The sequence below is a fragment of the Chenopodium album genome, chromosome 16, assembly GCF_948465745.1.
Source record: "Chenopodium album chromosome 16, dcCheAlbu1.1, whole genome shotgun sequence".
NCBI classification, from domain to species: Eukaryota; Viridiplantae; Streptophyta; class Magnoliopsida; order Caryophyllales; family Amaranthaceae; genus Chenopodium; species Chenopodium album.
Genome location: NC_137849.1, coordinates 43,045,011 through 43,066,392, shown reverse-complemented (window position 1 = coordinate 43,066,392; position 21,382 = coordinate 43,045,011). Strand labels below are relative to the sequence as shown.

The following is a 21,382-nucleotide window of genomic DNA, read 5'->3' as shown; positions in this document are numbered from 1 at the left end:
AGAATCTTTTTGGTGGTGGTATTCGAAAAATGAAGAATCATGAAGATACTTGTCCTTAATTATCTTGACCCAAAGATTAGAAAAGTCGGAGAGAATTTTCCACCCTAGGTTTGCTATGTAACACCCTAGAAATTCCTTTCTTTTAAAATACCTGTTTTGCCCTGTTTAAAACTTTAAATAGGAATATCTAAGACATTACCGCCACCGTGAAAACGGCTAAGGCAACTATCAAAGAAACACAGCAGAAGACTAATTTCAAAACCATTCAAAATAAGTCAACTTAAAAAGTCCATCAACGAAAGTAAAGTCAAACCAAAGGTAAACAAAGTAAAATAAAATCAACTTACAACTTGGAACCTTTATAGGCCCTTATTAAAAACCAAACCGAACTCAAAACCTTTGCGTTAGTCATGCATTGTAATAATATCACAATTAATTAAAGCAATAAACACATCATATACTTATAGAAACTAGCATGATTCGCCCTTCACTCATGCCCATTCATGAAAATGCTTCATCACTTGAAAAGCTTATCTGTACCTATTTCCACTACTCTCCATTGAAAATGGGTCATCATAGGGCCATGATAAAGACAAGGCCAATAACACACAAAATACACAATCAGCAAAGCTGAGTACATAAGCGTAATTAGTACACTAGCATACAATTCCCTATCAACACACTACTTACCTTGTTGCACCTGTTTTTCAAGCATACAACATTCAATAAAAGTTCTCACTAGACACTAAATAATTTATTTAGCGTTGATTACGCATCGAACGGGTTTCCCACTAACCTCCCCCAAATAAATTGAGGTTATTGACACGGGAGCTAACCGTGCCAGCATTAAAAACCACACATAGGTGGCGGAATCCTGCGCATAATAATAATAATAAAAGGAATGTACATCGTCCTGTACTCCAGTAGAAGTTATGATCAAATATAAAGTCACAAAACTCCCCCCCTCCCATATGTTCATACTCAAGGTATATACGTTCCAAGAGTTTTGGTGTGTAATCTCTTTCACTTTACGTTATTTACAGATTATTAAAGTGGGTGATGACTCTCAAACCATAATCATTCAATCAACAATAATTATTCAATCAATCAAATACACCAATTTAATTCTTGAATAAGTAGTGACCACATAATATTAAATGTTGAATCTTTTTTAATTCTACCTCAGTGCCAATGACACCTTAAACGCATAATGTGCCACAAATCCTATCCCTCGGTGTTGAAAGCACCTTAAGTGCACTAAGGCACCAACATACAATTTATTCCTCGTGTACATAGACACTTATATAGCTCCTTCCTCATGCTTAAAGCATCAATAAAAATTATATGAACCATAATAAAATCCCTTTTTAATATCTCAAACCAAATTAAACATTTAGTTTAATTAAACATGCTCTCTAACATGCCACAAATAAATATGAGGTTCATAAATAATACTCCAAACTATTATTTTCCAATCAATAATCCATCACAAATAAATCATGCCTCATAATCCATTCACCAATAACATCCAAATCAAAAATTTCATTCCAAACCTAGCATGATACTACTTATAATCAATCAAATACATTTAACATGCTACTACATCAATATAATTATGCTAAGTACGCGAACGTGCCTTGAATACGATCTTAATATCGCCACAATTAATAGAAATTACTCACTTCAAAGTCTCCTACAATTTAAAATCATAGAAGAGCATTAAAACCCGCTCTACACAAATTTCCAGCAATATATACTGTTATAAAACCCCTCATAATCTATTTGAAATAAGCTGAAATTATATTTAAAACATCATACTTTAATCCCAATTAATGGGTAATTAAAATTCCTTAAAGAAACTTGATTTTTAATGTTTTACCAAAAATTCCAGCACTATATTTTAATTAAAACTTGCTGTAATTTAGTCTTAAAATACTTTAATCAAAGGTTTACACCATTATATATCATAATCCTTCAATAATTTATAAATCAAGAACCTAGGGTTTCAAAAATTGGGGCTTTTTAATTAAAAACATAATCTGAAAATTAATTAACATGATACTCATAGTCAAACATCAAAAATCAAATCACAAAACCCATAATTAATATTTAGATCTAGGATTGGTTTTTAAAACAAAGATTTAATTTTAATTTTTTTTTTCGGAAAACATGGCAGCCGGCAGCCACCTAGCTACTGCCGGCGGCTGGCGGCCAGCGCTGCTGGTGGTCGGCCGGTGGTGGTGAAGGGCAGCCGAAAAAAAAAGAAAAGGGGAAGGGGAAAAAGGAGAAAGAAAAAAGAAAGAAAATAAGGAGAAAGGAGAGAGAAGTTTACCTTGGGTTTTCTCCACACTGGGCAAAGTTTGATTTGCCTCATATGTGGGATATTTATACCCCTTCTCTAAGACCCTTCTCCCTAAACTTTCCTTTTTAATTTTCCTAATCCCATCCCTAATAAAACTTTACTAAAATAAAACTTTCCTAAATTAAACCCCAACTTAATTAAAATAATTAATTAAATAAACTTTCCTTTTATAAAATATTTCCAAACTTATTAAAATAAATAACTAAAATACTTTAAATAAGACATTTCAATTTAATTAAATACTTCTCAAGATACTTATTTCAATTAAAATACGTATAAAAATACGAGGTATTACATGCTAGGAAGGCTTTATTAAGAGGTAGAGTTCGTCTTAAGCCTATCCCCCAAGGGCTTTGGGTCTACATATTCTATGTTATTAGAGGGCTCCCATTCTTATCTTTTTGTTGTCTCCAAAAAAAAGTTTCTATGTAGGGAGTCTAGTTTTTTAGCGACCTCTACAAGAAGGAGAGAGGAGTAAAGATATGAGGGCAGCGCTTCTAAATTGCTTTGAATTAACATGTGGCGGCTTGCTTTGGATATGAGGATAGCGCTTCTAAATTGTTTTCAAGTAACTTGTTAGGATATATAGTTATCCCCTTTGAACATCTATTAGGAATGGATATATGTTTTGTGGACTAAAACCTTCTACTTTTGTGCAGAACTATATAAACTCTTTTAATATTTAACCTAACCGCCATTCTGTACTATGTACAACCTAGCCGACATTCTGTAATTTGTACTTTCATCAAGATCAATAATTTTTTTTTGCCTTTCCATGAACATAACTAATTAATCGTTAGTGAATCACTTATTATACGTATTTTGTTTGTTAGTTTCTGTTATCTTTCTTGCATTTGTTATGACATAGCTTGTAATGAAGCCCTTTATAATAATACATTTGATAAAATCTTTACATTATTTACAAAAGGTCTCCAACACTCTTATCACAAAAAGAGCTTGATTTCCATCCTCAAACCAAACTTTCGAATCCTTTTGTTATGTTGATGACTAAAGAAACAACGATGAGATGAGCTAAGTAGTAGAAAAGATCGAATACGAATGTTTAATTTGTGTGATCTGAATATATGCATTAGTGTTGTCAATTGTAACCCAAGAATGAAGAAGCATTTAAGAGAAGATGTAAAAATTGTAATTAGCAAGTTTGTTAGATTAATTAGTTTATAGTTAACTTTCAGTACACCCTTTTCATTTTTGTAGTGTAATGCAATAATGTTGAGGGTTGTAATCCCCATTTCCTTCACATAATGCTAATTATGTAGGGTTGAATGTACACATACCTATTGAAAAAAAAACCCCTCAATTGTGAAATAACCCAAAAGGGTTAAGATGTAATGAAATCCGTTTGGTAAATGATTAATATTTCAAGCCAAGAGGAATAATATCAAGGAAGATTTAAGGCAACTTGGCAATGCCTGTTCGTTGTTTATTATACACCTAGGTATATCATGTACACAATATTTAATTGCTTTATTGAAATTTTCTAAATTAGCAAATTTTTTTTTTAAGTAAAATAGTCTTTGATATAAGACCCTCAAAAGATTTGCATCATCAAGACTAATCAAGATAGGACTTAGAGGTGTCAAAACCTACCCCGACTTGAAAAATATTCGATTTAGATTTCACCTCACATGGACGTGTTAATTTTACACGACTCTAACATTCTAACTTAACATAAAACCCGATACGATCCGACCTCACCGATCTCGATCTGAATACTCAAATTAACAATTCTAGATAGGCTATACCCCTCTATAGATAGGCTATAGTGGCCCTAATTCTAAGATGTGATCATGTGAGGTTACATCCTTATGGTAATGGCTTAACTTAATAGCCCAAAACTATAATAAGCGAGAGTGACCATCTCACAATTGCACTAAGCGCGTGAAATAATAGCAACAAAATGAATGAAGGAAAGAAGTAGGAAATATTTGCAACAACAACCAAGGTTAGGCGGAAATTTAAGGTGGACTTGCCCTTTACAACAACTCAACACAAATTTGTCTCTCCTTAACTTTTTCACTTCATTCGTAGGTATGTTTGATCAACAAACCTAATTAGATTGTCCATTTTCATGCCTAAATGTTAACATTCGATCACTTTTATTTCTGGGATTTGATTTTATGTTCTTGATTTTTATCTTTCTTTCCTTTGATTTTATTGTCGGCAGGTATATAATTGCATTGATCAAGGAATTTTGATTTCATTTCTTTTGATCTTTGATTGAGAAAATATGGCTACGGTTTCTGAAGAAATTACTACCATTTGCACCCACTGGTAATTTTCTATTTCCTTTTTCTTTAGATGGTTTTAGGGTAATCTTGAGTGAATTAAATTTACTTGTTATTTTTGGGATTTTTTTGATTTTTTAATTGGGTGTTGAGTTTGATCACTGGGGAAAAAATTTACTTGTTATTTTTGGGAATTTTTAATTTTTTAATTGGGTGTTATATCGTTTATGTTTAGCTGGGTTGTTAGATTATTGCGTTTTGAAAGTTGGGAATTTTTTAAATCTTGTTGTTATGCATGATTTCTAGTGGGGAAGGCATGATCTTGTGTTAAAATGATGAAATGTAATATGTTAGGAGTTTTTGAGTTAAAATATGTTGTTGAAGAAATATGCTTGTTTGTATGGATTGATTTTTGAATTCTGCTTTGTAATGCGGAGATGGGTGTTTAATTGACTCTGAGATTCGATGTTATGTTTTTTCAGTGATAGACCTATCCCTTCTGGGAATATCGATTTGCATACAGTTCATTGCGCTCGGAATCTTGAGAAATGTAAAGTTTGTGGTGATATGGTCCCAAAGAAGCATGCTGAGGAACATTATTTTAATACCCATGCTCCTGTAAGTGACTTATTGTCAAAGTTTTTGTGTTGAAGAGTTGTGATTTTTGAAAATTTCTAATTCTGTTGTGATCGTCTACTTATTGAATATTGAATGCTCTACTTTAGTATTGGTTATGGCTATGGACATTATTAGTTCCATAGTTTTGAGTTGTTTTGCATGCATCCTACTGGATAAAAAGCTTCTTTAAACAAGTGTTCCACATTACACGATGCTTATTTGAACTCCCGGACGAACCAATTCACTGATGTTTCATTTCAAATTTTTAAGGTGCCAGTTGGGGCCTGTATATCATTTCTTCATGACTTTTCCTTTTATGAAATGTTAGGAAACTTGCTTAAGACATTGAGGTTTAAAATTTTATGCACTCGTGGTCATGAAATTGAGTCATTAGTGTTAACTACTTAGCCCTATCTTTCTGATGAAAAAGTCGAAGGAATAGTTCTTATTGATATGTTTGCAGATTGGAGTTTATCAAATTGAAGAAAGCGCTTCTATCTGTATTGTGCTTTTAGTCTGCTTGGTCTGAGACTTTGAGTGAGGATTGAGGAGAATATCTAAATTCCAAATCTGTCTTAGGAGTTAGGACAGCACATTGTTAACAAATAGAACAACTAGCTCATTGGAGTGCAGTTATGGTTTATATATTAGAAAGCTTAAGCAGAAGATTCTAGACAAACACATGCTGTTTGAGATGGAAGGAGGTTTATTATTTTTCTATAGTAATCTCTTGGAGCTAATAGCAATTATTAATGGAGCACTTCATAGGGAATTTTAAGGAAAATTTTGAGGGTGATTATCTTTAAAAAAGCATTTTGTTTTTTTTTTTGATTTTCATATCCGTGGGTAACTCTCAAAGGTGAAGCATAATAGCTTGATTTAGTTGCCTATATAATAGTCATAAGGTTTTGAATAAAAAGGTGGATTGAAGTTGTTACACCATGGTTAATAGGCAAATCTATTGGTGTTTCGTAGATGAGGTATTAGGGCCTGTTCTCATACGTTTATTTTCAGTTCAGTTCAGCTCTAATCAGTTCAGTTGAGTTCAGTTTATGTCTAATGATATTGCTAATGATATAAAGCCAAATTTCATTCTTTTAAACTCTTATTACAACAACGACAATAATAATAATAATAATAATAATAATAATAATAATAATAATAATAATAATAAATTAATAATAATAATTAATAATAACATTGTATTAATTAGAATAATAAAGAGAGTGGTATATAGTTCGGGGGGTTGGCTCTGTTTAATTTCATTTCGTTCCAGCTTTTTCTTTTTTTTTTAATTGTGATAATTTTTTACAAAGTGTTTTGTGTTCTTTTGTCATAATAATATTTTATTTTTTAATTAAATAGTATATGTTTTTAAAATGTTTTGGGGTTTCATGTTTTTGATATATTTTCCATAAATATTTTAATTATATAGTATATTTTTCTTAAATATTTCAATATGTATATTTGTATATACACATATGTATAATAATAAATAATCAAAGATCACTAATCCGTAATTAAAAATCACTAATTAATAAGTTCACTTCAGCTCAGCTCAGCTAAGTTCACTTCAGTCACTTCACTTCAGTCAATGAGAATAGGCCCTTAAACGTGAAAGCTACTAGGTCGTTGGAGGTGGGTATGCAGTTTTAAGTATCTTCTTCTTTGTTGTATCTGGTCAATTATGTCTTATGGGTGCGAGTGCAACTATGCTACAATGGAGGGTCTTTTTGGGTGCTTGAGGAGTTCCATGTCTTGGTTGAATTAATAACTTTTTATACTCGTCGATCATAAGAGTTAATTTGTGATCATTCAGTGTCTTGATGACCAACTTTAAGAATTTTATAACAGCTGAATGCTCGAATGTAGATAAATTGCAATATTCACACGTCCAGGTTCACCCTTGGTGAATTAACAAGAATCATTCACGGCCTCTTAGGATTGGATTACTTGTCAATAATTTAGTATCATTTTCATCTTACTTTCTCATTTTGAAATATTGGCCATCTATTATTGCCTTTAGGTCCAGTTACTGTGTAAAAAGCATTTCCTTCATTTATAGTTTTTCTTGTATCCAAATGTGGTGATAAGAAATTTAGTGAGAGCTGTGATAAGTTATTAACTTGGAAGCATTCGTATTCATGGCCCACCTTGAGATGATTGTTCATAAAGCATAATTTGATTTGTTTAAAGTTGGGTTCTGCCATCAAATTTTCACAAGTCCCACCCTTAAAAGTACACTTCCTCCGTTCTTCTATTATTGCAGCATGTAAGGGATGTAGATTGTAGGGTATTTTCGGAGACCATGTGATGATAGGACATTTAGAGAGAACTAAGGAAACTTTGATGAGGAGAGAGGTAGAAATGAATCATGTGTAAATAAGTCAACTTTACAATATATGAACTTCCATAAAATTGAGACTTAGCAATATTGAAAGAACAGAGGAAGTATATAATATAGAAGGTACTTGACTCATGCCTTCTCTAACCTTGGTCAGCTTGATAGATTATTTTTTTAGTCAGCTTATGTTTCAAATACTTACAGCTCATGTAAAGTGGTAATCAGTGATCTGTAATATAGTAGGATCTCATGACAAAAATATCTCTAAAAGATTGGATTATTAGATGACCCTTGAAGAGTTGTTATTCTTATCTAGTGTGTTCTATCTTTGATTCCTTGATGCAATTTTTATGGATGAAGTTGCCCTTATTTTTCCCATGGGCCTTGGTGTCTTGGTGATACCAGTAAGTCTGTAACTTAACAGACAGCAAGCTTCTAAATATGCATCTTTTAACTGATTACTATGTTTTTGTGCTGTATATTCTTCAGTCACCTATTTCCCCTTCCTCTTGGCCCTTCATTGTGCAGATATGTCTGGTGTTTGATTAATAAGAGGTTCTAAAAGACTAATCAGATTGGGAGTTGAATCTTTTGGCAAGAAAGCCTGATTAATCTTGCAAATATTGTCCAACATGTCTTTTTACATCATCTCTATGATTTTTATCAATATTATCTTTGCTAGTGTAGTGAAATTAAATAAGGTTTCTAATGGGAACAAGAAAATGATTGGGTCCTTCTATTGGTTAAGTAGAATAAAGTAGGAGGACAGGCACAAAATTCAGCCCTTTATAATGAAGTGGTTAACATAACGTGGCTTTTGAGGCTCTTTGATGAAAAGGTGGTTACGTAAAAGAATGTAATCAAAGTGAAATTTTGTCTTTGAGAGGTTGGTTGGTGAAAGAAAAATGATTAACCTTTCTCATGAAGTAGGCATTTGGAAATTTAACCAAGTAGGATTGAAAATGTCCAGAACCACTTGCTGCAGAGTGAAGAAAATCATCGAAGGGACACATGATTCTGCATATTGTAGACCCAAAGCTAAGAGGAGTTGTTAAAAAATTTGTGCATGTTGTTTTTTCTTATGTACTGGCCTGAATCCTTGGAAGTTGTTTGTTGGTAGTCTATCATAATTACAAAACATGGGGGTAATAAGATGAGGAGAGAGATAGAGAGACATAGATTAGAGACCTGTGTGAATTAGAGAGAGAGAGAGAGAGAGAGAGAGAGAGAGGGGGGGGGGGGAGGGAGGGAGGGAGGGAGAGAGAGAGATTGTTGGAATATTTGTGAAACTTCTTAAAATGGTAATTGTTGGAATATTAGGGGAACGGAGGAAGTATAAGATATGATGGTTGCTTGTAGGAGGTTGGCTAGATTTTGTTGGTAATAAGTGAAAGCTAGTATTCAGTAGCATGTGGAGAAATCAGGGTGTTAAGGGATCCTTTTTTTTTTTTTTTTTTAAGTTTAGAGATCCTTTTTGTTTTCAAAAAAAAAAACATTTAACTCAAACTTGCTCACCTTTGCATCAGATTTTTTTTGTTAAGATTAACTGACACAGGCACACAGCTGCTTCAAACCCTCCCTCTTTCCCAGGTTTTTCTCTTTCGACTGTGAATGCCACCTACTTTGAAGATGTTGTGTTTATGTCTGGTAGCATAATGAAATGTTATGAGTTTGTGAATTAAGAATTCTGTTTGGTTTTTTTCTCTCTTCATTTATTTACAATTACTTTTTTTGTATTTACCTAGACACCTAGTGCGATCTATTATGTCTACTTTTCATTTATAGTGGACTACTTTCCATGGAACAGGTAGCTTGTTCACTATGCAGTGAAACAATGGACCGAGAAATTTTGGATGTGCACAAGGGTGAAGATTGTCCACAAAGGATAGTAACATGTGAATATTGCGAATTTCCTTTGCCCGCCATTGATCTATCTGAACATCAGGCATGCTAATTTTTACAATCAATATTATGATTATAATAATTCATTTGGTGCAAAACATTATGTGTTCGCTTCTCAATTTTCAGGATGTATGTGGCAATCGGACAGAACATTGCTATCGCTGTGCCAGGTATATCAGATTACGTGATCGATATGTCCATGAAACAACCTGCAATGTTGTTGCTGAAGCTCCTGTGGGTACTTCTAGGTAAAGAGCTAACTTTTCTTATAAGCACTTAGCAAGCATCTTATGTGGGTACCTCTATGGGACCATAGACCAATGATTAAGAGCTCAATCTTTTGTTTACGAACTGTACATTTCAGCTCTTCATTCCACTCCGGCACACCCCCTGTCCCATAAAATTTTAGCTAGAACTTTATCTGGAAAATTATGTCTGCTTTTTGGTTTGGGCTATGCTTGACATAATTACACTTGCATGCATATGGCATGTAAAACTGCATACATAGTTGTGGAGGTGTTGAATTGGTTAGGATGGCAGAAAATGACTGATTGGAAGACTAGGTTAGAATGTTACAAGTACGAAAAAGAGACAAGTTTGTGTATGCTTGACATCCTTAATACACCTTGTCTATTTGGAGTCATGTTTTTGCTGTGGTAATTGTTGTCTGTAGCTAAACATCTAACTTCAAAAGGATGGAAGTTGAGCAAATTGGAAGGAGGAAGTAAGTCTTGGAATTTAATATTGACATATGCGGGTGAATAGATGCAAGGTTTGAGTGAAAAGAAGGGAGGACATATTAGAATTGATTGTAGCTTTATGTTTTTTGTTGACTGTTTGGACTTTGGAGCTTTATTAAACTTTTTCAGTAATTCTCATATCTGCTGTCATGCTGATTATGCCCTCAATGGAGTGGCTTTTTACTCAAATTCCCCTGTTTTGAAGTCTATGCCTCCATTTTGTGTGTTGAGGGCCTTTTAATGACCTTCTTTACGTTCTGGTCTGGTTCGGTTCATTTTTCCAATCCGACATGCACTCGCAATGCGTGATTGCTTTTTTAGGTAGCTTTTTACTTGATGCTTGAGGTTTTTACATCTCAGTATCATTCTTTTTGGGGGTTGTGGGTTATGAGCTCACTCCCCTTTATTTTTCAAAGGAGGCACTTGATATGGGATCCTTAAAAAGGCCCCAAGATTGTCACATTTAAAGTAAACCTTCTGAACAGCCCAACCAATGTTATCATTACAGTCATAACTCCAAAACAAGGAGGGATCTGTATACACAAAACGCATTATAACTCAAAGAAACAATCCGACATAAACAAAGGGTCACAAAGAGTCAGGCCATTGTTTATTAGCATCAGAAAATTTCCTCAGAAAAATAGCATAGATAATAGTCTTCAGAGTTCTTTGCATCATTCGCACAATTGCACCATCACTTGGGGTGAGGAAATAGGCTCCGTTGCAACACCTTTACACTTCATATAGACAAGCTGAGAGCCCTAAGAAAAACTTTCTTTTTGAAGTATGTAGTTTTGTTTTCCTCGAAATCCATTTCCAAATTTCCTGTAAATTAGTGCTTCTGCAAGTAATTTTTAACTACAAACTCGCGTCAGAAACAAAATTACCTTTTGAAAAGTTACAATGATTGAAAAGTTGAGGAAGATTTGCAGGCCAGGTTTCCTTCCACATATCTGACACAGACGGATCCAAAGATTCCAAGCTGACTCCATAAGGGAGTAGAAAGGAAGTAGTTCTGAGCTTTCCCAACATAACCAACCTTTTGATATTGCCATGCTTAAGAACGTTTAAAATGTTTCCAAACCCAACGATCCCATGGGCATTTCTTGAAAGTTGCTTGTAGTCAGCAGTTATTTCTTTCTACAGTCTAGGGGTCCAAGTAGAGTCACCAACTTGAATTTGTCTCAATGTCTCTTACCTTGTAGATATATTCAAACCTGGAACTATAGAATTTCTTCAGGATTCCATTCCACTTTTAATAATGTTTCTTACTGTTTGGCTCCTATAAACGACCATCTGGGGGTTTCTGCTTTTTCAGTAGTATAATTTTGACCCGTACTCTTAGTGTCTTACTGATGTCTTTTATCTTGTAACCTGCTAGGGATTCCAGGCCTGCTGCTGAGAGAGAACCATGGCCTCGCAGAAGAGATACACCAGCACCAGCATTCCCCAAAAGACATCTGCTAATCACAATCGCAATCACAGGAATTGCATTTATTTTAGGGTCCTTTTTCTACCAGAAGAAATCAGAAAACTCTACTGGGCACTAGTGGCGGTCACACACACACAAGTAGCTCTTACTATATTTTGAGGCTCTGTATTGTGTATAACCCAAAGTAACAACTGAGATCAGCTTTTACTGAAAATTCAAGGCATTGAGTCTAGTTGAGCGATGAGGTTTAATTGTTTGGTAGCAGTAAATATATGGGACGGGTTCACATGATAAACCTCAGTTTTAAGAGACAAAATCTCGTCTACATTGTTTGTCATCTATGTCACATGCATTCTTGGTGCATAATATGTAATGCATGCTGAGGTTATCCTTTTTTAATTAATTCACGATTCTTCTTAAGTTTCCATTCTCACTAAAGCTAATTGTGTGCTTTGATATACTATTATAATGATATGCTAACATTTGATTTTACCAAAGCTATTTATAAACAAGGCAGATAACCAACAACTAATAACTAATTTTTTTTTGGGGGGAAAAGGTATAACTCAAGAGTATCTTATTTATTTATTTTAAAAAAAAAATCTTGTAATCAATAATTAAAATAGAGTACCTTGTTTTCTTCTTAGTTTTTGCACTCAACCTAGGCTATATTTTAGTGGGTCAAGTAGATGGGTCATGACTGTGATTGATGTAGTTGTATGTAATTCCTTTTGAATCATCTTTAGCTCATGTTATAGTCTTCATACTATTTACTTTAAGGAGGTATACGAAGTATATTTAAAGTGTTTTGTTAAAAGTCAAAGATTAGAGAAATTTGAAATGGTTTATATTGGTGTTTAGACTCTAGACTACTTTATATAGGTGTTTAGCTTTGTACAAGGATAATGATTTTTTTTTTTTTTTTTTTTTTTTTTTTTTTTTTTTTTTTTTTTTGAGGACGAAGGATACATAAAAGAATTAAAGAAGCATTATTGGGATTTGCTAGCAAAGCCCATTTTAGGAAAATTCCACAATGGACAACTCACACCCTCCCAATAACTCTCTCTCCTCCATTGAGCTACTTCACAATTGTAGAAGGTGACTCATGGTTAGATTTAGCAATGATGCACCTCCCTCTAGTGAGGTGGTTCACCATTGTAGAGAAAAAGGGAAGTTGTTCATGATAGTAACTCAAGATGGTGGAATGTACGTGGAACAGATAAAGGAGAAGAGAGAAAGTGATTTGTAATTGTGAGCTACCTAACCAACGTGGATAATTTACTATTTCATAGTCCTTAATAATTTATGGTGACGACTAATAGTATTACTTAAAAGATAGAGATTCATCACACATTCAAAGGTGACTTGTAATTATAGGTAGTATGACTTATTAGAACAAAGGACAATGTGGTTAGGCCATTGAGCTGAGGTAACAATTTATTGGCAGTATGACTTGTGAAAATCTTATGTTGCGTATACTCATAGCCTTATATTATGAACTAACTTCATGTTCTAGGGACTACAAGACATCACTTATTTGTTGTATTCATTATATCATGTAGGACTAATAAAAGATGCCTTGCTGATTTTTATTGATAATTCTATTTTGACTAAAATGATTTATAAGGGTCACATTATGGAAAAGTTGCAAGTTCCCGTCAAAAAAAAAAAAAAAAGTTGCAAGTTGCATGTTTTTTCCATGTTGTGTTCATTAAGACGTAAAATGTGGGAAACGAGAAACTTAAATTTTGTTAAATTTTGAATAATATAAAATGGACCTGGGCAACCTGAATAAGAAGAAGGAGAGTCTGGTCCACAAACAAGGCTTAAAAACTTCCGTATTAAAACCAATTGACAATAGTAGGAGTAACTTATCTACCTAATAAAGTGTCAAAAGTGAAACCATTTCGCCTTTCTCTAACATGGGAGCCTCACACATGAGTTTCAAAAAATTTATACTTCGTATTACGTATAAACGTACCAATTATTTATTTCTATATGAAATTTATTCAAAACAATCAATTAATTTAAAAGACACATAGTAAATCAAATTATTTTAAAAATTTTGATTATTATGAAAATATATAGAAGAATATGAGACCAGAACACTAAATCATGAATGGAGTGACAATTCATATCTTCTTTTGCCAACAATTTGAGCATGTTTAAATAAGCTACTTGTACAGTTGTACATGTGATCAAGAATAGGAAGTAACTTAGTCTTCCAGCAAAGGATTCACCATATCCCATAACATGTGACAAACAAAGACTACACCTAGATCAAGTTCGGACCTGTTAAAACCTTGTAAGTTCGAGGAGACACTATTATTTTCATCTGATTATAAAATTAAAAGTCTTGTGAAATTGTAAGTTGTAAGTGATCCAAATAAACTCTCCTACTTACGCATTTTTTAATTAATTAATTAATTTAATAAATTGTGTTTGTCTAATGCTAGAGCTATATACATTGAGTTTGTCAAGCACATAATCACTCTACAAATTTTGTTTAGATGTATGATTTAAAATTACATAAATTTCAGATACCTTAATTTATATACATAACATTAAACTTTAATTATATACATTAGTATCATATATAGTACTCCATAAAGTGGTCACACAAATTATACGTAAATGCATCACTAACCACTGTTGCTCTACCTTTAAAACATGGCAATCTTCTCTCTCTTCATATTATCCATTAACACCAAAATAAATTGTTGCGCCTAAGTAAAGAGATAAGCCAAAAAGGTTAAAAATCCAAACCCTTTTGCTTTAATTTGATTCCAAGAAAATTTCATATCTTATATATATAGACAGAATATTTGCTCTACTTTTTATGTTATGCTAACTAATTTCAAGTAAGACAAACAGTGATTAAAAGTGCTTCATTTTTCATTCTATATATACTCAACAATAATCAATGTAATTATTAGTAAAATTAAATCTTGTCATAAACTTTTGCTAGTTTTTGTGTTTTATTGCTTGTTTTAGGTACAAAATACATTCTCAGCTATGTCATTCCAGGCAGTTCAACTTACTGTTCAAGATCATTATGTAAGTATGCATTACAAACTATGATCTTATTTAATTTACGCGTATTGAAATTAAAATAAACAATGTCTCAATATGTAATAATAATATCCTACATTATGATCTTATGTTGCAGGTTGTTATTGATAATGGAATTCTTGCAATCACGATTTCGAAACCAGATGGAATCATCACCAAGATAAAGTACAATGGTATAGAGAATTTGCTTGAAGACACAAATGAAGAAGAACATAGAGGGTATGATCTGACAGCAATATATATAGAAATAATATTGTTAACACATGCAATTTTTGTAATCTTCTCAAACATAACTTTGATGGTTAAAAACATCACCAAAAGTTAAAGTACTACGTATTAATGATCCCACACGATAATGTTTTTCTTGTACATTAGAAATTTTACATGGTAAAACTCGATAAAATTTGTTCTTGAAAAAAAAAAATGTTATTGTGATGCTAAAGATGGTGATATTGTATGCAGGTATTGGGACCTTAATTGGAGTGATCCTGGAACTCCAGGCACAACAGGCTACTATGATAGGTATTGTTGTGTTCTTTTTTTTTTTTTTTTTTTTTTTTTTTTTTTTTAACTTATCATTCGCCCTCTGTTCTTGAAAGTTCGAGAACTTGACATTTACACGGTCTCCAATATACATATATTTTATCATCAATGATTATTCTAATAAGCAATGTCTCAAGGTCTCACCTACTATTTTTTTATTTCTTTTCTAAAAATCGTGAAATATGTTTAGCCACATGAATAATAATTGAGTCGTACATTTAAAAATTGAGGTATTTATGTTTTCCCTAGCTAACTTTGTTGGTTACAAGATTTTGTTGGATTAATTATACTCCATTATCACTTTCTCACTATTTTTGTTTAGTTTGTTTAACTCATGTCTTTAATTCTTGTGCTTTGGTTCTGTTCATGTTAACTGAACCCAAAACATGTTGGGACTAACGCTTTGTTGTTGTAATAATATTGCGCAGAATCAAAGGAACCGATTTTCAAGTTGTAGTACAGGACGATGAAATGGTGGAAGTGTCTTTTACAAGAACATGGAACCCTTCATCTAAAGGCAAATTTGTGCCATTGAACATTGATAGAAGGTACAACATACTTCTTCCTCACATATTAGACATGATAATTTAATTCTACTACATTATATTATGGCTAATATTTATATGAACTTTTAGGGTCATAATGCTTCAGGGTTCATCAGGGTTCTACTCTTATGGTATTTATGAGAAACTAAAGGAATGGCCTGGATTTAATCTTCCTCAAACAAGGATTGTTTTCAACCTTAATAAAAAGTGGTAAAAACCTTTTCTTTTTCTACTTTCTTGGCAATGACTTAGCTTACGAAGTGGATGGAAATGAGACAACTATTACAAGGCGTAGAAAGTATTTAAGTGAAATTATCGTGAACATTTAGTCATAAACCTTTTAACTTAAGGGTATTATGTACAACGTGACAAATAATTTGGATAAGTGTTTGTGCTTTGTAATGGGTATTATACAAGCTGTTTTTGACAATTAAGTTGATAAACAGGTTTCAGTATATGGCAGTAGCTGATAACAGGCAAAGAAAAATGCCACTTCCAGATGACAGGTTACCAGGAAGGTGCCAAGTCCTTGAACCTCCTGAAGCAGTGCTTCTAACAAATCCTATTGAAGAAGAATTTAAAGGAGAGGTATATATTGATAATCCAACTCACTATTATACAGATTTACAATACTACCTCCGATTTTTATTAGTTGCAACTTTGGAATATTTTATATTTCACAAATAATACCCCAAAGTTGCAACTAAAAAAATCGGAGGTAGTATATTTTTTTGTATGATAAAATGCTTACCTATATATATATATGTTGGACTAGGTGGATGACAAATACCAGTATTCGTGTGAGGACAGAGATCTCCAAGTCCATGGATGGACATGCACCGATCCCCCTACTGGAGTGTGGCAAATAACACCTAGTGATGAGTTCAGAACCGGTGGACCATTTAAGCAAAACCTTACCTCTCATGTTGGCCCTTACAACCTTGCTGTAAGTAAATTACGGATCAAGAAATTATTAGGTGCACGTGAAAGTATTTACTCTCTGTACAAGTGATATAACCTCATCTCAGAGCTAGGCCTTTAATTTGAAATTTTAAATACAGATGTTCATAAGTGCACATTATGCTGGGGAGGACATGGTAGCAAAATTTGCACAAGGTGAGGCATGGAAAAGGGTGTTTGGTCCGGTTTTTACGTATGTTAACTGTGTGCCTAAAGAAGATGACTGGCATTGGTTGTGGGATGACGCTAAGGAACAGGTTAATAACTACCATGTTACCTATAAAATCATGTCATAAATATTTTCCAAATTAGATTTATCTCAAGCATATAGTACTGCTACATGAATATATGCAGGCCGTGATCGAAACAGATAGTTGGCCGTACACATTTCCGGCTTCAGAAGACTATCCAACATCTGACCAAAGGAGTAACCTCTCTGGTAGATTATTAGTCCATGACAGGTCAGTTATTTGGCGCCACATAATATATGTACATGACTTTATGTCGTGTCATATTTTTTTATGATACCTCGTCTTTGAGCATGTTAAGATTTCAACTCGTAACCTCTGTCCTCTAGGATATAGAATGTTGTTATCTATACCAGCAATCCAATGATGATGAATTAATATAAATATATAATATCTCTTTAACTAACCAAAATTTTCATGATTTGTCAGGTATTTTGATGATGATTATATCCCAGCCAATGGAGCATATATAGGTTTAGCATCTCCTAATGAATCAAAATCGTGGCAGCTGGAAGGCAAGGTGATTGATTTACGACTACTTTAAACTTAGCGAAAATTAGCTTAGCATATTTGAGTATCCTTTGTAAAAACTTCTAATTTAGTCTTAACCATGAACTAATGTCAGTATAATTTGCTTAATGTTTTAATGAAGTAAATTTCATATTAACAGGGTTACCAGTTTTGGACAACAACAGATGAAGATGGTTATTTTTTCATAGATGATATAAGGGCTGGTGACTATAATCTATATGCTTCGGTCCCTGGCTTCATAGGAGACTATGTATGCGACAACAATGTTTCCGTAACTCCAGGTCTTCAAACTTACTCCGGTTTACACGAAATAGTACAAAAGTTGCTTAAGCATCTTACATTAGTACATAAAACTTGAAAAGATAATTTACTGAAAGAAAAAATGTACAGGTTGTGATATTGATATGGGGGAGCTTGTGTATGAACCTCCAAGTGATGGACCTACATTGTGGGAAATTGGTGTTCCTGATCGAACAGCTAGGGAGTTTTACATACCTGATCCGAACCCTAAGTATGTCAACAAACTCTTTATCAATCACCCTGACAGGTTAGCTCTCATTATCAGAATTTCTGAACTGACAAGTTTCAGCATAATGTATAGCATAGAAGTAATTTTTTTTAATTTGTTCGTGTCACTTTCTGAAACAGATTTAGGCAGTATGGTTTATGGGAAAGATATGCTGAATTATATCCTAACGAAGAACTGGTCTACACAATTGGTGAAAGTGATTATGAAAAGGATTGGTTCTTTGCTCAAGTTACCAGGTAAAGTAACTAACGCATCAGACTTTGGTTAAAAGTCATTCCTTAAATATTGATCAAAGTGTTGATTGTTTATATCTTCCTTAAGTAATGTCTTTTGTCAGTGGTCATTTTTGACAATGGCTGAAAGCGATACAAGTCAAATAAATAATTAAGCTTTGATTAATAGAAATTAGTTTCTATCAGTAACAATCAACTTAAGCAGTTTCTATCAGTAGACACTTTTGATATGATCAGTCGCGATCTGTTCTTAATTACTCTGTAGTAGATACCATTCAAATAAGCACTAGATAGTTAGCAAAAAATCAGTTTGATTAATAAAAATACTACTAAAAATTACTTTACTGTCAGCAAAAAATCAGTTTAAATCAATAATAATCAGTTCGGTTTAGTGAAAATCAGCTGAACAGAACATGTAAGCTAAGTTTTCATAATTCAAGCCAAATGATAAGATCAACATGTATGTACTCGTGTAAAGCAGTAATGAAGTACAATAAATGAATAACTGTTAAACATAATCTTGCAGGAGGAAAGGGAATACATACCAAGGAACAACATGGAAAATCAAGTTCAACCTTGAAGAAGTTGATCAACATGGAGTCTATAAACTAAGACTGGCACTTGCTACTGCGAACATGGCAGAATTACAGGTAATTTTAGTCACAGAAATCGATACAATTTTGTTGTTCTATCTACCACATACAACAATTCTCAACATGTATTTGGAAAACAATGTTTAGGTTCGAGTAAATGATCCAAAAGCAGATCCTCCGATATTTACAACAGGACTAATAGGGAAAGATAACGCGATTGCAAGACATGGGATTCATGGGCTCTATAGGCTTTATACTGCAGATATACAAGGAAATAAGCTTGTACAAGGTGATAATACAATCTATTTGACTCAGGCAAAGGGTGGCAGCCCTTTTGTAGGAATCATGTATGACTATATTCGCCTCGAAGGACCTCCAGATTCTGATCAAAGTTAAAGCTCGTCCAAGGGTTACTTTCTTTGATGTACATAGACAAGATGAATATGTATATTTTGTTTATACCACATGACGATCTTCAATTATGAAATACTACGGTGTTATGTATGTTAGTCATGTCATGTTAGATAGAAAGCAAATTCTTGGTTATGTACTAATATGAATTTTTCCGAAGTGTAAAATAATTTCAAACAATAATACAAGGAAAATCATTTGTAACAAACACTTTTCTAAAAGAGGATTAGGGTCTATTTTTATGCACTTCATTTAACTAATATTCCCTCTGTCCCATAACACATGACACGGTCAAATATTGCACACATGTCAATGCACTAGTTTGACTTTATTTTTATATAATTAAATATTAATAAATTTATTTAAAAAAAACTATATTATGAAACTTTATATTAAAAATTATCTAACAACATATTTTATGATAAAATATATTTTAATTATGTTAGTAAAAAATTATGGTCAAACCTAATGCATGAATAGTGAAAAAAGTCCAACGTCTCATATATTATGAGATAGAGAGAGTATAACTCAGTTTTGATAAAGTTCAAAAAAAAAAAAAAAAAAAAAAAAAACCGATGTGCTAATAAAAAAGCCAACATTTTTGTATAAATCATATTTGATCATTAAAAACAATCAGTTTGGATCAGTAATTGCTCCTGACAAACTACTGCAGAGCAGTAAATAACGGATTTTTCATTACTAGGTACCCCCTAATATTTTATGATCAGTATCCCTAATGGCCTAATGTTTTATGATCAGTATTCTTATATTTTAGGAATACTCTTGATTAAATGTTACTTTTACAAATTTGGACGAAAAAGAATTAGTCACACATTCACTCCCTAACTAATCTCCCCTACTATATTTCTTTAAACAAACCCAACAAATTTGGGTAACGACTTTGATTAGAACAAAGGTGACTTGTGATTATTGGTAGTATGACTTATTAGAACAAATGACCATTAGGTTAGGTCATAGAATAGGTACTATGAAAATCTTACGTTGAAGTATCTTCATGAATCATGACATAGGGACTACAAGAAATTAAGATACCACTTATTTGTTGTATTCATTATATCATTTAGGACCAATAAAAGATACCTTGCTGAATTTTTTGATAAAGCTATTCAAACAAATTATGTGATTTATAAGGGTCACATTATGGAAAATTGCATGTTTTTTCATGTTTGGAGAAAATTAATTTGTATTACACACCTATTTATATTTGAGATTTACTACGATTTAAAGCTTTTAATAAACATGAAAGTAATGAAAGCTAGGATAAATTAAATTAAATAGTTCTTTCTTCAATAAAAAAATAAATAAATAAAAAAAAAATTAAATTAAATATTTGGAAATTTGATTACTGATGAAAATGTAGAGAAGCTAGGATATGTTGACTTGTTGAGTGATAATTCGTCTCCTCTTTTGCCAACAATTAGTTGATGTTGGTTATGAGCATGTTTAAATAAGTTACTTGTACAAGCTAAGTGATCAAGGATTGGAAATAAACTTAAGATCAAGGTCGAGCTTGTTAAGATCCTATTATAAGCATAATTGAATAGAATACTATTGTTTCCATTTGCTTTTAAAGTTAAAATACTTTTAAACTTGTAAGTGGTCTAAACTCTCTTATTCATTTTTAAGGTATCGTCACATATTCTGTAAAATTAAAAGTTTGGTCTAATGCAAGAGAGTTATGTAAAGTGGCCCATCTAAGTTGAGGGATTATTGGTTATAGATGGATAATAAGGATTACAATAATTACTTGTGACTATCTTGCACTAATATTTAGTCATTATTTTAGGAAATTTGTGAAGAACCGTCAATAATTTTTGAAATAATAATGATTCAATTGAATTTTTCAACATGTTACTAAGATTAAGTGATGAGAAGAAATTAAAGATGGCCTAGACACATTTACCCATTACATTATAAGGAATTATACTCTTAACTATGAGAAAACGAGACATTATGAGAAATGAGACAGTGTGATAATAGACCGCCATTTATAGACAGACGAAACGTGTATACATGAGGTGCTGGCCGGGTTAGTCAACACAGTGAGTA

General features: G+C 32.7%; 2 protein-coding genes across 3 annotated transcripts; both read left to right on the top strand.

The window, feature by feature from the left end:
* The first annotated feature begins 4,281 nt into the window (after window positions 1-4,281).
* Window positions 4,282-12,074, top strand: LOC145585428 (uncharacterized). 2 transcript variants are annotated; one of them, XM_081642128.1, is made up of 6 exons: window positions 4,282-4,414; window positions 4,551-4,657; window positions 5,094-5,229; window positions 9,381-9,518; window positions 9,602-9,723; window positions 11,606-12,074. In XM_081642128.1, exons 2-6 carry the CDS (start codon window positions 4,614-4,616, stop codon window positions 11,763-11,765), a joined length of 600 nt encoding a protein of 199 aa, XP_081498254.1. In that variant the 5' UTR covers window positions 4,282-4,414; window positions 4,551-4,613; the 3' UTR covers window positions 11,766-12,074. The 2 variants fall into 2 exon arrangements, with proteins under 2 accessions (XP_081498254.1, XP_081498253.1); XM_081642127.1 differs by having other exon boundaries at window positions 11,597-12,074.
* A 2,493-nt stretch (window positions 12,075-14,567) lies between these two features.
* Window positions 14,568-19,498, top strand: LOC145585427 (uncharacterized). Its single transcript, XM_081642126.1, has 15 exons — window positions 14,568-14,704; window positions 14,817-14,938; window positions 15,182-15,241; window positions 15,691-15,810; window positions 15,898-16,017; window positions 16,254-16,395; window positions 16,583-16,753; window positions 16,869-17,024; window positions 17,122-17,228; window positions 17,445-17,535; window positions 17,686-17,827; window positions 17,937-18,093; window positions 18,195-18,311; window positions 18,835-18,958; window positions 19,049-19,498. Exons 1-15 carry the CDS (start codon window positions 14,663-14,665, stop codon window positions 19,295-19,297), a joined length of 1,920 nt encoding a protein of 639 aa, XP_081498252.1. The 5' UTR covers window positions 14,568-14,662; the 3' UTR covers window positions 19,298-19,498.
* Window positions 19,499-21,382: the final 1,884 nt, after the last annotated feature.